General features: G+C 45.4%; 2 protein-coding genes across 2 annotated transcripts; one reads left to right on the top strand and one right to left on the bottom strand.

Annotated features, from left to right (window-relative positions):
- Positions 1-224: 224 nt before the first annotated feature.
- Positions 225-2396, top strand: LOC125552634 (40S ribosomal protein S3a). Its single transcript, XM_048716253.1, has 6 exons — positions 225-382; positions 503-608; positions 1257-1394; positions 1476-1661; positions 1765-1965; positions 2089-2396. Exons 1-6 carry the CDS (start codon positions 324-326, stop codon positions 2188-2190), a joined length of 792 nt encoding a protein of 263 aa, XP_048572210.1. The 5' UTR covers positions 225-323; the 3' UTR covers positions 2191-2396.
- A 1003-nt stretch (positions 2397-3399) lies between these two features.
- On the bottom strand, positions 3400-9451 carry LOC125552633 (protein NPGR1). Its single transcript, XM_048716252.1, has 6 exons — positions 9210-9451; positions 7000-7302; positions 6640-6916; positions 5131-6347; positions 4900-5047; positions 3400-4049 (listed from the first exon to the last, which is right to left on the bottom strand). Exons 2-6 carry the CDS (start codon positions 7201-7203, stop codon positions 3715-3717), a joined length of 2181 nt encoding a protein of 726 aa, XP_048572209.1. The 5' UTR covers positions 7204-7302; positions 9210-9451; the 3' UTR covers positions 3400-3714.
- Positions 9452-10606: the final 1155 nt, after the last annotated feature.

The raw sequence follows: 10606 nt of genomic DNA, 5'->3' as shown, positions 1-10606 counted from the left end.
TTTATTTCCGTCTCTTCCCTTTTTGTAGGAGTCTTTCCGTCTCTTCCCCTTTTTAACCAAAAGAAGATACGGCCCGAGCCCATGCCATACACTATTGGGCCAAGCTTCAACGCAATCTCCCCGAAGAGCCCACATGGGCTTCCCCGCATCCCATCCGTCCATCCACCCGGGTATCCTCGCGACCGCACGATGGAATGGAAACCCTCAAAGCGCACTATATATACCCCTCGCCTGTGTAGGGTTTCATCCCCTCGCGCCCCAGAAGCCCCGACGCTCAAGCCCCCAGACGCCGCAGCGCCGCCACTCCACCCGCAGCGGCAACCATGGCGGTCGGCAAGAACAAGCGCATCTCCAAGGGGAGGAAGGGAAGCAAGAAGAAGGCGTGAGTGCCTCCCCCACCCCGCTCATCCGTTGCAGCGTCGTGATCTAGGATCTGTTTCATCTCCTCTTCCTCCTTCATGTGCTGATGCGGTTTCTTGCCTGCTTTCTCGTGGTTTTGCAGCGTCGATCCGTTCACCAAGAAGCAGTGGTATGACATCAAGGCGCCGCTGCTGTTCACCAGCCGCAACGTCGGCAAGACCCTCGTGTCCAGGACGCAGGGTACCAAGGTATGCGCTCCCCTGCCTTGCATCTGCGCGTGCAGTGTTTGTCACATCCATTGATGTCTTGTGTCCCATGGATTAGCTGTTTGGTAGTATGCCTGCTCTCATATACGCGATTGTGATCTATATAGTCCTATTGGCATGAAACGGATTGAACCATTTTCTGAAGGTTGCGCTGTCGTGTTAAGTGCTGAAAGGCGTGATAGACTAGCACTAAAATGCAATCGCTATTATTTATAAACTATACTTTGTGTACCCTACTGATAATAATTGATTTTATTTCGGGATTTACTATTTTGTCTCACCAATGTCTCTGTGGTGCAATTTGTGAATCAGCCCTTAAGTATGAAACCAAATCATGCATCTTGTTTCACACTTGCACAGTTTATTTGTAGTTGTAGTTATAGTCCACCTGTTTTTAAACTAGCACCCAGTCTGTTGATTAGAATCAACAATCAAGCATTCAAGTGTTGTTAGTAGTTTGTGTTTGGTCTAACTGATTCTTCTAACTGTGTTCCTATGTCGAATGTGTAGCATTTGACACACTGAATCTTTATTTCTAAGCCTTTCCATTTACATTCATCTAGGAATGTGTTCAATGTTTGTTGTTGTAAGTTGACTATTAGCTGACTGCACATTTCATTTTTATTTTAGATTGCCTCAGAGGGTCTGAAGCACAGGGTGTTTGAAGTATCTCTAGCTGATCTTCAGAACGATGAGGACCAGGCCTACAGGAAGATCAGACTCCGTGCTGAGGATGTGCAAGGGATGAATGTCCTCACAAACTTCTGGGTAATGATCTCTTTGGCATTGCCTGAAACCTGATGTTATGTTGTGTTTTTTCCTTTGCTAACATGTTCTTCCTCTTGCCAGGGCATGGACTTCACCACTGACAAGCTCAGGTCTCTTGTGAGGAAGTGGCAGACACTCATTGAGGCTCATGTGGATGTGAAGACCACTGACAACTACATGCTCCGCATGTTCGCCATTGGCTTCACCAAGAGACGCCCAAACCAGGTGAAGCGCACTTGCTATGCCCAAGCAAGTCAGATCAGACAGGTAAATTTGTTCACCTTGCTCTTTTTTCTATCTGTGTATGTATTAAGTTCTGGTGATCATTGAGCTGATTGTTAACAATTCTATCTGTGTTTCTTGCTTGTAGATCCGCCGCAAGATGGTTGAGATCATGGTCAACCAAGCTGCAAGCTGTGACTTGAAGGAGCTTGTGAACAAGTTCATCCCTGAGGTGATTGGAAAGGAGATTGAGAAGGCCACCTCAAGCATCTTCCCCCTCCAGAACGTGTACGTCCGCAAGGTGAAGATCCTGAAGGCCCCCAAGTTCGACCTGGGGAAGCTCATGGAGGTAATTGTCTTGTGGCACCACCATGTCTACTGAAAATATTTTAGCTGGGCATTGGATAGACAGCGTTAATTGTTGTTCTCCAGTCTACTCAAGTTCTAATGTGACCCATGTTGCCTGTTCCAGGTTCATGGTGACTACAAGGAGGATGTTGGTGTGAAGCTTGACAGGCCTGCTGATGGAGATGAGGTTATTCCTGGAGCAGAGGAGGTTGCTGCTGCTGAGTAGAGGATAGAAGTTGCTATTTTGCTGCTTCATATCTAGAAGATGATATATGTGCCACCTGGGTGTCGTGAACTTTGTAGTCAGTTTTGATGGCTGATTTCTTGAGTACTTCTGTCGACATTCCTAGCCAGTGTTCCGCTATCTTATTTTGTTCGTGTTACTTTCTGGATGGAGGTTATGAGTTGAAAACTAAATATTTAGTTTATTCCTGTCCTGTGTTTTTATGTTTGAATAGAACTTGTCCTGTTTTGTTAGTTTATCTCAGTACAACTTTTTGTTTGCGTGCATACAAGATGTTTGCAGCTTGTATGCAATGGCTCCAGCTCCTCCGAGCCAAGATAGCCCTCCGTCTTATTTGTAGGAGTATGAAAGTAAAATTAGCAATGTGCTCCCCCAGTTAGTGGCACAGAAAGTGAAGATGTGGAAAAGAAAATGGATCGTAACAGCCAATTTGGCGTTCGATTTTTGAGTAGTATTTATTTACTGCAATATGTACATGCGCAAAAATGGATAGAAATTGATGTAGCGACAAGTAATTTGGGACGAAGGGAGTATATTGTGACAAGGGTTCCAAAACTGCTGTTGCATCAGCAGGTAATTTTGAAGAGATCAAACTGGTTGGCATTAGATAAATCAAAGAAAATGTTGTTGGCTTTAGATAAATCATAGTTTCAATGAAGTGGCACTACTGACTTAAGGGCTAGATATCTGTGGAAATCTCTACTCCTTTGAAGGTGAAGCACTTTATGTGGCTAGTTATGAATGTTCGCATTCAGTCTGCTGCAGAAGTAAACGTCACTGGATACTGATTGTAAACTCTGGTAAGATGGAGACATCACAAAACATTCTCTTCACTTGTCCACTGCCTATCCAAGCCTTCATTCATCAATCTATCATGATCGTCTTCCTTCCCTTTCCTCAACTGAACAGATCCAAGCCTAAACCTCCACTGCTTCCATCACTTGACAGAGCAGGTCTTGTTTTAAAACTTTTCAGGTTAAGTGCAGAAAACCAATGAAATGTTCCTCAAAGAAAAGCTGGAGATATTCCTATCTGAAATCCAAAGCACTACTGCATCAACTACTGCTTTAACAGTAAAAATCAGGGTTGGCACTAACAGAGGGCGGTTGCACTGATCTTTATGGATGCAGTGATGTAAAATTTTCATCTAATGGTGGGAATGCTCCCTGTGAGATGGGAACAGATTCTTCGAGCAATGGAAATTCACTCTACCAAGCATATCTCTTTCATTTATGTTCTTCCAATAGAACAAAACTGAATGTGCAGCACAGGGAGTTGCAACATTAACAGAAACACCTACACTCACATAATTTACCATAACTGCTCATCCACAAAACAAAATTGGTAAAGGATGTCCATCTAAGGAAATGGGTATACTACATTCACATAATTTACTGGTTGGAGAGCCAAGGATGCAATGAGATTTCTACAGCAAAACCTGTGCTACTTGGCAAGGCAATGTACTACTTTCTTTTCCTTTTTGATATCTGGCAAGGCGACGGGTTCCTACTGCAGCAAGATGGGCAGTTGCTCGGAGAAATCCTGAATAGGTGACAACTCTAGGAGCTCGTAAGCTGCCTGGAAGCAGTCAGCGGCCTCAAGCACCGATCCTTCAGATTTCAGGACGAGTCCGAGCCCCATCCAGGCTTGATGGTTTGTTGGCTCTAAGCGGGTGGCGCTGCGAAGGAAAGTTCTCGCGATTGACGATGATTTCGCTCCAAGAGTTCTTAGAATGCTTGCCATAGAAACCATGCTAGGGACATAGTCTGGATTGATGGAGAGGGAGAATGAGAATGCCTCGAGGGCTTCTTGGTGCAAGGACTGGGCCTCCAGTATCAGGCCTGGAAAAGCACACATGTTAGCGCTTCTGAAAATCATAGAGCAGAATGAACAACACAAAGTGTAGCAATTGATCCACAATATGAAAATGACAATAGCAAATCTAACACAAACATGCCTTTGGCTACCCATTCAGATATCTGGGATCACTGTTACTTTTTGTAGTGGCTCCTGACATGCAATATCATTATGTCTGTTACCCGCAAATATGTAAACAACGTTTAATTGATCGATAGTGAATTATAGCACTAAGCCAACAGAGTTTCAGGGACAAATCAAATCTCCTTAACGTCCACTCATCTTTGCTGTTGCTGACAATTTCTTGATGTCAAGTGAAAACAAATACCATTACTTAAGCACATGCAGGTAATATCAACCTCAATTGTATGACTGAGCCAGAACTCGAAGATGATAGCAAATAAATACAATGTTCTTTTGGAAATCTTAATATCTGCACATAGCTAGATTAATACTTCAACCATCATCAAGTATCTGGTGATCGTCATGTAACATGTACATCCGAGGGCAAACAAAGTTGGTGTTCATAGCTTTAGCTTGTTCGATTATAGCCTGTACAGTATGTACTTGCTTGAGGTTGTTTTGGCCAAAAATAATTTGTCCTGATATTATTCGGAGTGGTAAGGTTTAGAGGTTAAAAGCCGGCACACACAGTTTTGGTAAAGGCCGGCTATGGGTGTAAGTACCAACTCCAATGCTTATTAACTAATTCAGAGTAATTTTTTTATGTTAGGCATGTAACTTACTAGAATGACGGTAAGCATCAGAACCAGGTCTCATGTGGAGCACAATTAGCCACAAACGACAACTAGTCAAGGTTGTAAGAATATTTACCTTTGACATGCCAGCACTTTGGAGATAAGAAATCGATGGATTTTGCTTTGTCAAGACAGATGTTTGAGTCATTCCATGCTTCAAGCTTTGTGTATATTGATGCCAAATCTAACCATGCTTCCATCTCTAACTCATGCAGGGATTTAACCTGTGTAGGCCAAGTGGATATTAAAGAAAGTAGACACATGCTATCATCATTTGAGTTTCGGTAAGAAATGTAAGTGGTCGTACCTTATCATAAGGGGTCAATTTCCAGATTTCCTTCTTTGCTTGAATGATTGCAAGCAAAATCCTAAAAGATTCCACAGCAGACTTGGATTGTCCACGGGAGGACTGAATTAGTGCTTTTAGCCTCAAAATACCCATTTGATCCTCTTGCTCAGCCTCATCTAGTGCAATATCAGCTACTGATTCAGCTTCTTCCAAATTCTGCTGTGCAGATAACACTAGAATCAACAGCTTCCAGGTACTCACTGAACTTCCTGTCACCATTTCGAGACATTCCGCTGCACTTTCAATGGCTGCATTCAGTTTGCGCTGCATTGCATTTTCCCAAGCAAGGCTGTACAGTATTTCAGGATTATACTTCGCCGTTGCCGCAGCATCCTGCAACAGCCTCAGTGCATCATCTTGCAATCTCATTTTTTCTGTGTGAGAAGTGGATGACCTAGCAAAAGGTCCATAACAAACACCAAGGAAATGATTCACAGCACTGATGAAATGCATATCATGACTTCTGAATGACTCCCTGGCTTTATTTGCAAATTTTATTCCTTCAGAAGCATGCTTTGGGTTCTTACAACATAGTTTGGCTCCTAGAAGAAGAGATGGAATATGAGGTTTCCCCTTCCTTTCTAACACACGGAAACCATTCCTTATGATATTTAAGGCACTATCATCCATGCCAGCTGCACTGTAGCAAAGCGCGAGAACGTACCATCTTTCTGATCTGCTATAGGTTCCAGGTAACAACATCTCTAGATGCCTGGCCAAGACTTCATAATGACCAGACAATGACAGTGCGTACATCAAATGGTTCACGAGATCAGGATCCCACTTTATTTCTTGGAAGGTTAGCTTTCTGATAAGTACAAACAGCAGCAAAATTGCTTCCTCGATGTTGTTCTCCGGGGTTGCCAAGTTCCGTTGCTGACTGAACTCTTGAGGAGACTTCACTTCAATACCACAGTACAGTAGAGTCACCGCTAAGTCTTTTTGTAAGTTGGCGGACCTTTGAGAATCCAAATTCCAGGGCCTTGCAAGAGCTCTCCGATATGCAGTTATGGCCTCCTCAAAACAACCACTTTTCATCCATAGGTTAGGAAGATATTCTAGAGCCGAGTGGAACATGTCTATCAACTTACAGTCTTCGGAAGTACCTTCAGGAACACCATCCGGCCATGCAGACTCTACAATATCTATGATGGTTCTGCATTCTTCTGCAGCATCTGTCATGTAAAGGAGTTGGATGTAAGAGAAACTCAGATTGGATATTGCAGAGATTTTAATTGAGGCATATGCATATAACTTGTATGATGGACAAAGAAATATAGTATGGCCTTATCCAATGCAATTACATAGGTTTCTGTTTCTGTTTAATCCTATGAAATACTAGGAAACAAAGCCCTCATACATTAGACTTTTGTTTTGGCAAAGCTTCTAAAACTACTACAGCAATTTCAGATGATGATGCTAAAGTACAATGCAAGAAATCACATAGATAAGAACTTCAGTCAGTACCTGTCACTCTACCAAGTCTTTCCAAAGATCTCGCTTTAAGCAATATGGCTTCCAGAAGCAAACTTACAGAATGCATTGACATATGCACTAGCATTCCATTCACTTGTGAGGTTTTCCGTCTTGAAGAACGTGGAGAAACTTTAGGCTTGGCACTTTCAGTAACAGCACTGGTCATTCGTGGTTTGAGGCTTCTTATATCAATGCCCTGAAGGACTTGCAATGCTGCATCAAAGTTTCCTCTCTGATACTCCAGTCTACCCAGCAATGCCCGGGCCTCCTGTTACATAATCAGATAGATCCAACAGTGAGCAAATCAGCAATGTAATCATCTTCCTTGAAGAGAGAAGGATTCAGGCAAACCTCATAATTTAGCGAAAGAGTCTCTCTTAAGTCCGATTCCACTTCATTCACTTGGCTATCATCAGGCGTTGCTTCTCGTTTTCCTGGTCTCGAACAAGAACCACTTGCTGAGAAATCCCGTGTTGCGAGAGATTCCGGTGATCGGGGCATCTCTTCAAACTTCGATTGGTCCCCGCTGCACGTGCATAACATGATTGCAGCCATTTGCCCCCCGCGGGTAATTTTACTTAACCTGAATTAAAAAATGTAAGTTATCCTCTCTCTTAGGATCTTCCCTGAGGCCAATGGTATAGATCACAGAACCTGGCAAGAAAAAAATGAATGATGCTCAGTACACATTGTCATAAGGTTGCACTAGTTGGGCAACTAATCACATGAGCAAGCATATAGCAAGTTAGCTACAAATGACAGTAACACATCAAGACAAGCTAAATCTTGAAATATATGTGAAGCTAGGAAGAATTCCCTTTCCAGCTAAAATTATCAAATCATCTATGAAAAAGTTTCACTTCTCGGGTAAACACGACGAATCAGACAACATTGGTAATTGCATGGTTTAGTGTTAGCAACTTCTTGAAGCCTCATTCAGAGTTACAGACATAGAACAATTATACAGGACTGGATATACAAAACAAGTAATCAGCAGGGCAAATATTCAGTGAGCCAACAGGAAGGCATATGCATGCTTGAGGAGGACAGCTGCAAATGTGAGCTCCCAGGAAGACCACGAGTCCAAAACCTCGTGTCCTACAAATGTCAGCAAGGACGTAGCGACACCGAAATCCTACTGGCAGCAACTGAGCAATGCCACCACCCATCACGCATTGCATGCACTGGTTCCCTCATAATCCATGAAGTATCCCTGACTCATAACGTTCCTGCTTCAGGAAGAAGCGGCAAACGAAAATAATTTCAGCAGTTCCTCCCACAATCCTGAGAAGAGCAGGCACAATTGATTTTGCAAACCTCACTGCTAAAATAAGGAAACAACTAACATGGTGGTGCCAGCAAAGCAGCAGCTCACAGTGGAATTAAACCTGTATAAACACACACACACACATCAAAGTACCAACTGAAACCCAATGACATTCTCCTTATGCCCTCCTTAGCTGAAGCAACGAACTCTCACATTAAACCAGTGTAACACATGAGCACAACATGTACTGAGTTAGCTACAAATGAAAGTAACACACAAAGACAATCCAAATCTTGGAATATACATGAAGCAAGACTTAGCCATTCCCTTTCCAGCTCAAACTATGAAATCATCTCCGAACAATCTTTTCTTCTTGGGTAAACACGACGAACCAGAAAACATAAGCAACTACATGGTTTAGTGCTAGCAACTTCCTGAAGCTAGCAGTAAGGCTTGCTCAGAGTTACAGGCATAGAACAATTCTACCGAACTGGATCTACCAAACATGCAATCAACAGAGCAAATATTCAGTAAACCAACAGAAAGCCCCGCGAATATTTCAGGAAGACAGTTGCAAATGTGAGCTCCCAGCAAGACCACGAGTCCAAAACCTCATCTCCTACAAATACCACCATCATTTTCAGCGAGAAGGTAGCGACACTGAAATTCTACTGGCAGCAACTGAACAATGCCACCATCCAGTAGATGCACTGGTGCCCACATACCACAAAGTCACCTTATAACGTGCCTGCTTCGGGAAGGAACGGCAAACGAAAGCGGAATTTCAGCAATCGCTCCCACATTCCCGAAAAGTGCAGGTAAGATTGATTTCTCGAACCGCACTGCTGCGATAAGAATACAACTAACGCGGTGGTTTCTGCCAGCAAAGCAGCAGCAGTCCACAGTGAAATTAAACCTCCATAACACGCGCACACACACGCACGTCAAATTACCAACTGAAACCCCACGACAATTCTCCATAGGCCCTCCTTGATCGAACCAACCAACTCTCACATTCACTCAACCGATGAACTCACCACCAAGTGAAAAAACCACGCAACGGAGCAGAGCTTCGCCCGGGAATTCCACCCCGAGAAACCAACACAGGGGGCCGATCCTGCTTCCATTCCCCCACCCCGCAAAACCGACGAACGGCAACAGACACAGCCGCGAGCCCGCAACCCACCTCGACAACGCCCACGGAACGGACGCGACGCAGCGTCAAGCAGGCGGCGCGCAGCAGGGGAGCGAAGGCACGGAGGAAGATACTCGGGAGGGAGGAAGCAGCCCGTACCGTGAAGCGCGCGCGCGCGCGTTGCGGCGAGGAGGATCGCCCTGCGCGGCGCGGCCGACGGAGGAGGAGGAGGCGGCGGCGGCGGCGGCCGAGAGCGCAGAGGAATCAGAGCAGGTAGATTGGAGAATGATGGCGATGCGAGGAGGATCTCTCTCTGCGCGCGCCGCGCCGCGCTGCACACCGAGAGGGGAGGGGAGGTGGGCGCTCGCTTCTCTCGTGTCGTTGGAAGGCAGGAGGAGAAGGGAGGGGTCCGCCCGGTGTCTTTACCATTTTACCCCCCGTACCTTGTCCTCTGTACCTTCTCCCTGCACGTCAGCCCGCCCCGCCCGGTGCGTCACGCCCAAAGTCCAGACTGACTGACCGAGGTAAAAAAAATATCTAGGCGAAAGCTGTGTGAACCTATCTCGGCCTCGTCGACGGAAATGGTAAACTAATCATCACCATCATCAAATTACTACTAGTAGCAAACTGAGCGTGCCCAGGAAACCAATCATCCTCAAATTAGCAAACGAGCGTTTTTATTAATTAATGCCGCACGAAATGAAGATCGATGGCCGTACTAGTACTACTGCCTTCAGTTAATGGATGGGCAGCGTATTCAATGGCCTCCTTTCCGCGCTGCCATGGGAAGGGAAGGACCCGGAAGAGCAGAGCATAGCAGAGCAGGCGTGGCGTGCTTTGTTGACAAAGGAAGGCGGCGAAGCTGAGCGTGCCAGCGATCGCTGCCATGATTCAGCGGCTCCAACTCCGATGACTACAGTACATTGCTAGGCCTTGACATTTTCGACCCCCTTCCAGACCTGCCTCCCCGCTAGCTGCCACTCGCCACGCCACAGCCAACCCAGCCCACAGCCAGCCAGTAGTACTACTGCTACTAGTACAGACTACAGAGTGTTACTATAGACAGACAGCGAGTGAGGAGATGATGACGACGGCTTCTACTGGCCTCGATCGGCCCTCGCACTGCAGTTGCAATCTTGTCACGTTCCTTCTCTGAGACTCTCGGCGTGTTCTTTAGCCCGTGGTAATAATGGCCACCCTGCGGATCATGTGATCTCTTGTTCCCCGCAAGATGAGATCATGAGATGAGAGTTACTGGTCGACATGGGACGCATGCCGCATTGCAAACACATGCAAGTAGGGAATCGTGGATGGAAGAATCCTATGTAATAAGCCCAAGAAACATGTGTCCTCCTCTCTTGGGCTGGCTGGCTGGCTGGCTGGTGAGGAAGTGGAATCTTTCTTGTTAGGAGCAGTGTCCTCCCCCTTGTCATTTAGGGCGATCTTGGGCGCCGCGGTACATTTATAAATGGCGAGAACTAACCACAGAGTGTCATTGCAGGGCGCTGGTGATTCAAGGGCGATCGATTGATTGGGCCTCCTCTCTTAAGACTAGC

Source organism: Triticum urartu, chromosome 4, assembly GCF_003073215.2.
Source record: "Triticum urartu cultivar G1812 chromosome 4, Tu2.1, whole genome shotgun sequence".
Classification (NCBI taxonomy): domain Eukaryota; kingdom Viridiplantae; phylum Streptophyta; class Magnoliopsida; order Poales; family Poaceae; genus Triticum; species Triticum urartu.
Note: the sequence above shows the minus strand (reverse complement) of the source record. Positions and strands in the feature narration are given on the sequence as shown.

Bases quoted from the DNA above. Each gene is read 5' to 3' on its own strand.
- LOC125552634 (XM_048716253.1), top strand. From the start codon at position 324: ATGGCGGTCGGCAAGAACAAGCGCATCTCCAAGGGGAGGAAGGGAAGC. The intron at 1,662-1,764 runs GTAAATTTGTTC...TCTTGCTTGTAG, and splicing joins AAGCAAGTCAGATCAGACAG to ATCCGCCGCAAGATGGTTGA. The intron at 1,966-2,088 runs GTAATTGTCTTG...TGCCTGTTCCAG, and splicing joins ACCTGGGGAAGCTCATGGAG to GTTCATGGTGACTACAAGGA.
- LOC125552633 (XM_048716252.1), bottom strand. From the start codon at position 7,203: ATGGCTGCAATCATGTTATGCACGTGCAGCGGGGACCAATCGAAGTTT. The intron at 5,048-5,130 runs GTACGACCACTT...TGGCCTACACAG, and splicing joins AATTGACCCCTTATGATAAG to GTTAAATCCCTGCATGAGTT. The intron at 4,050-4,899 runs GTAAATATTCTT...GTGCTTTTCCAG, and splicing joins AAAGTGCTGGCATGTCAAAG to GCCTGATACTGGAGGCCCAG.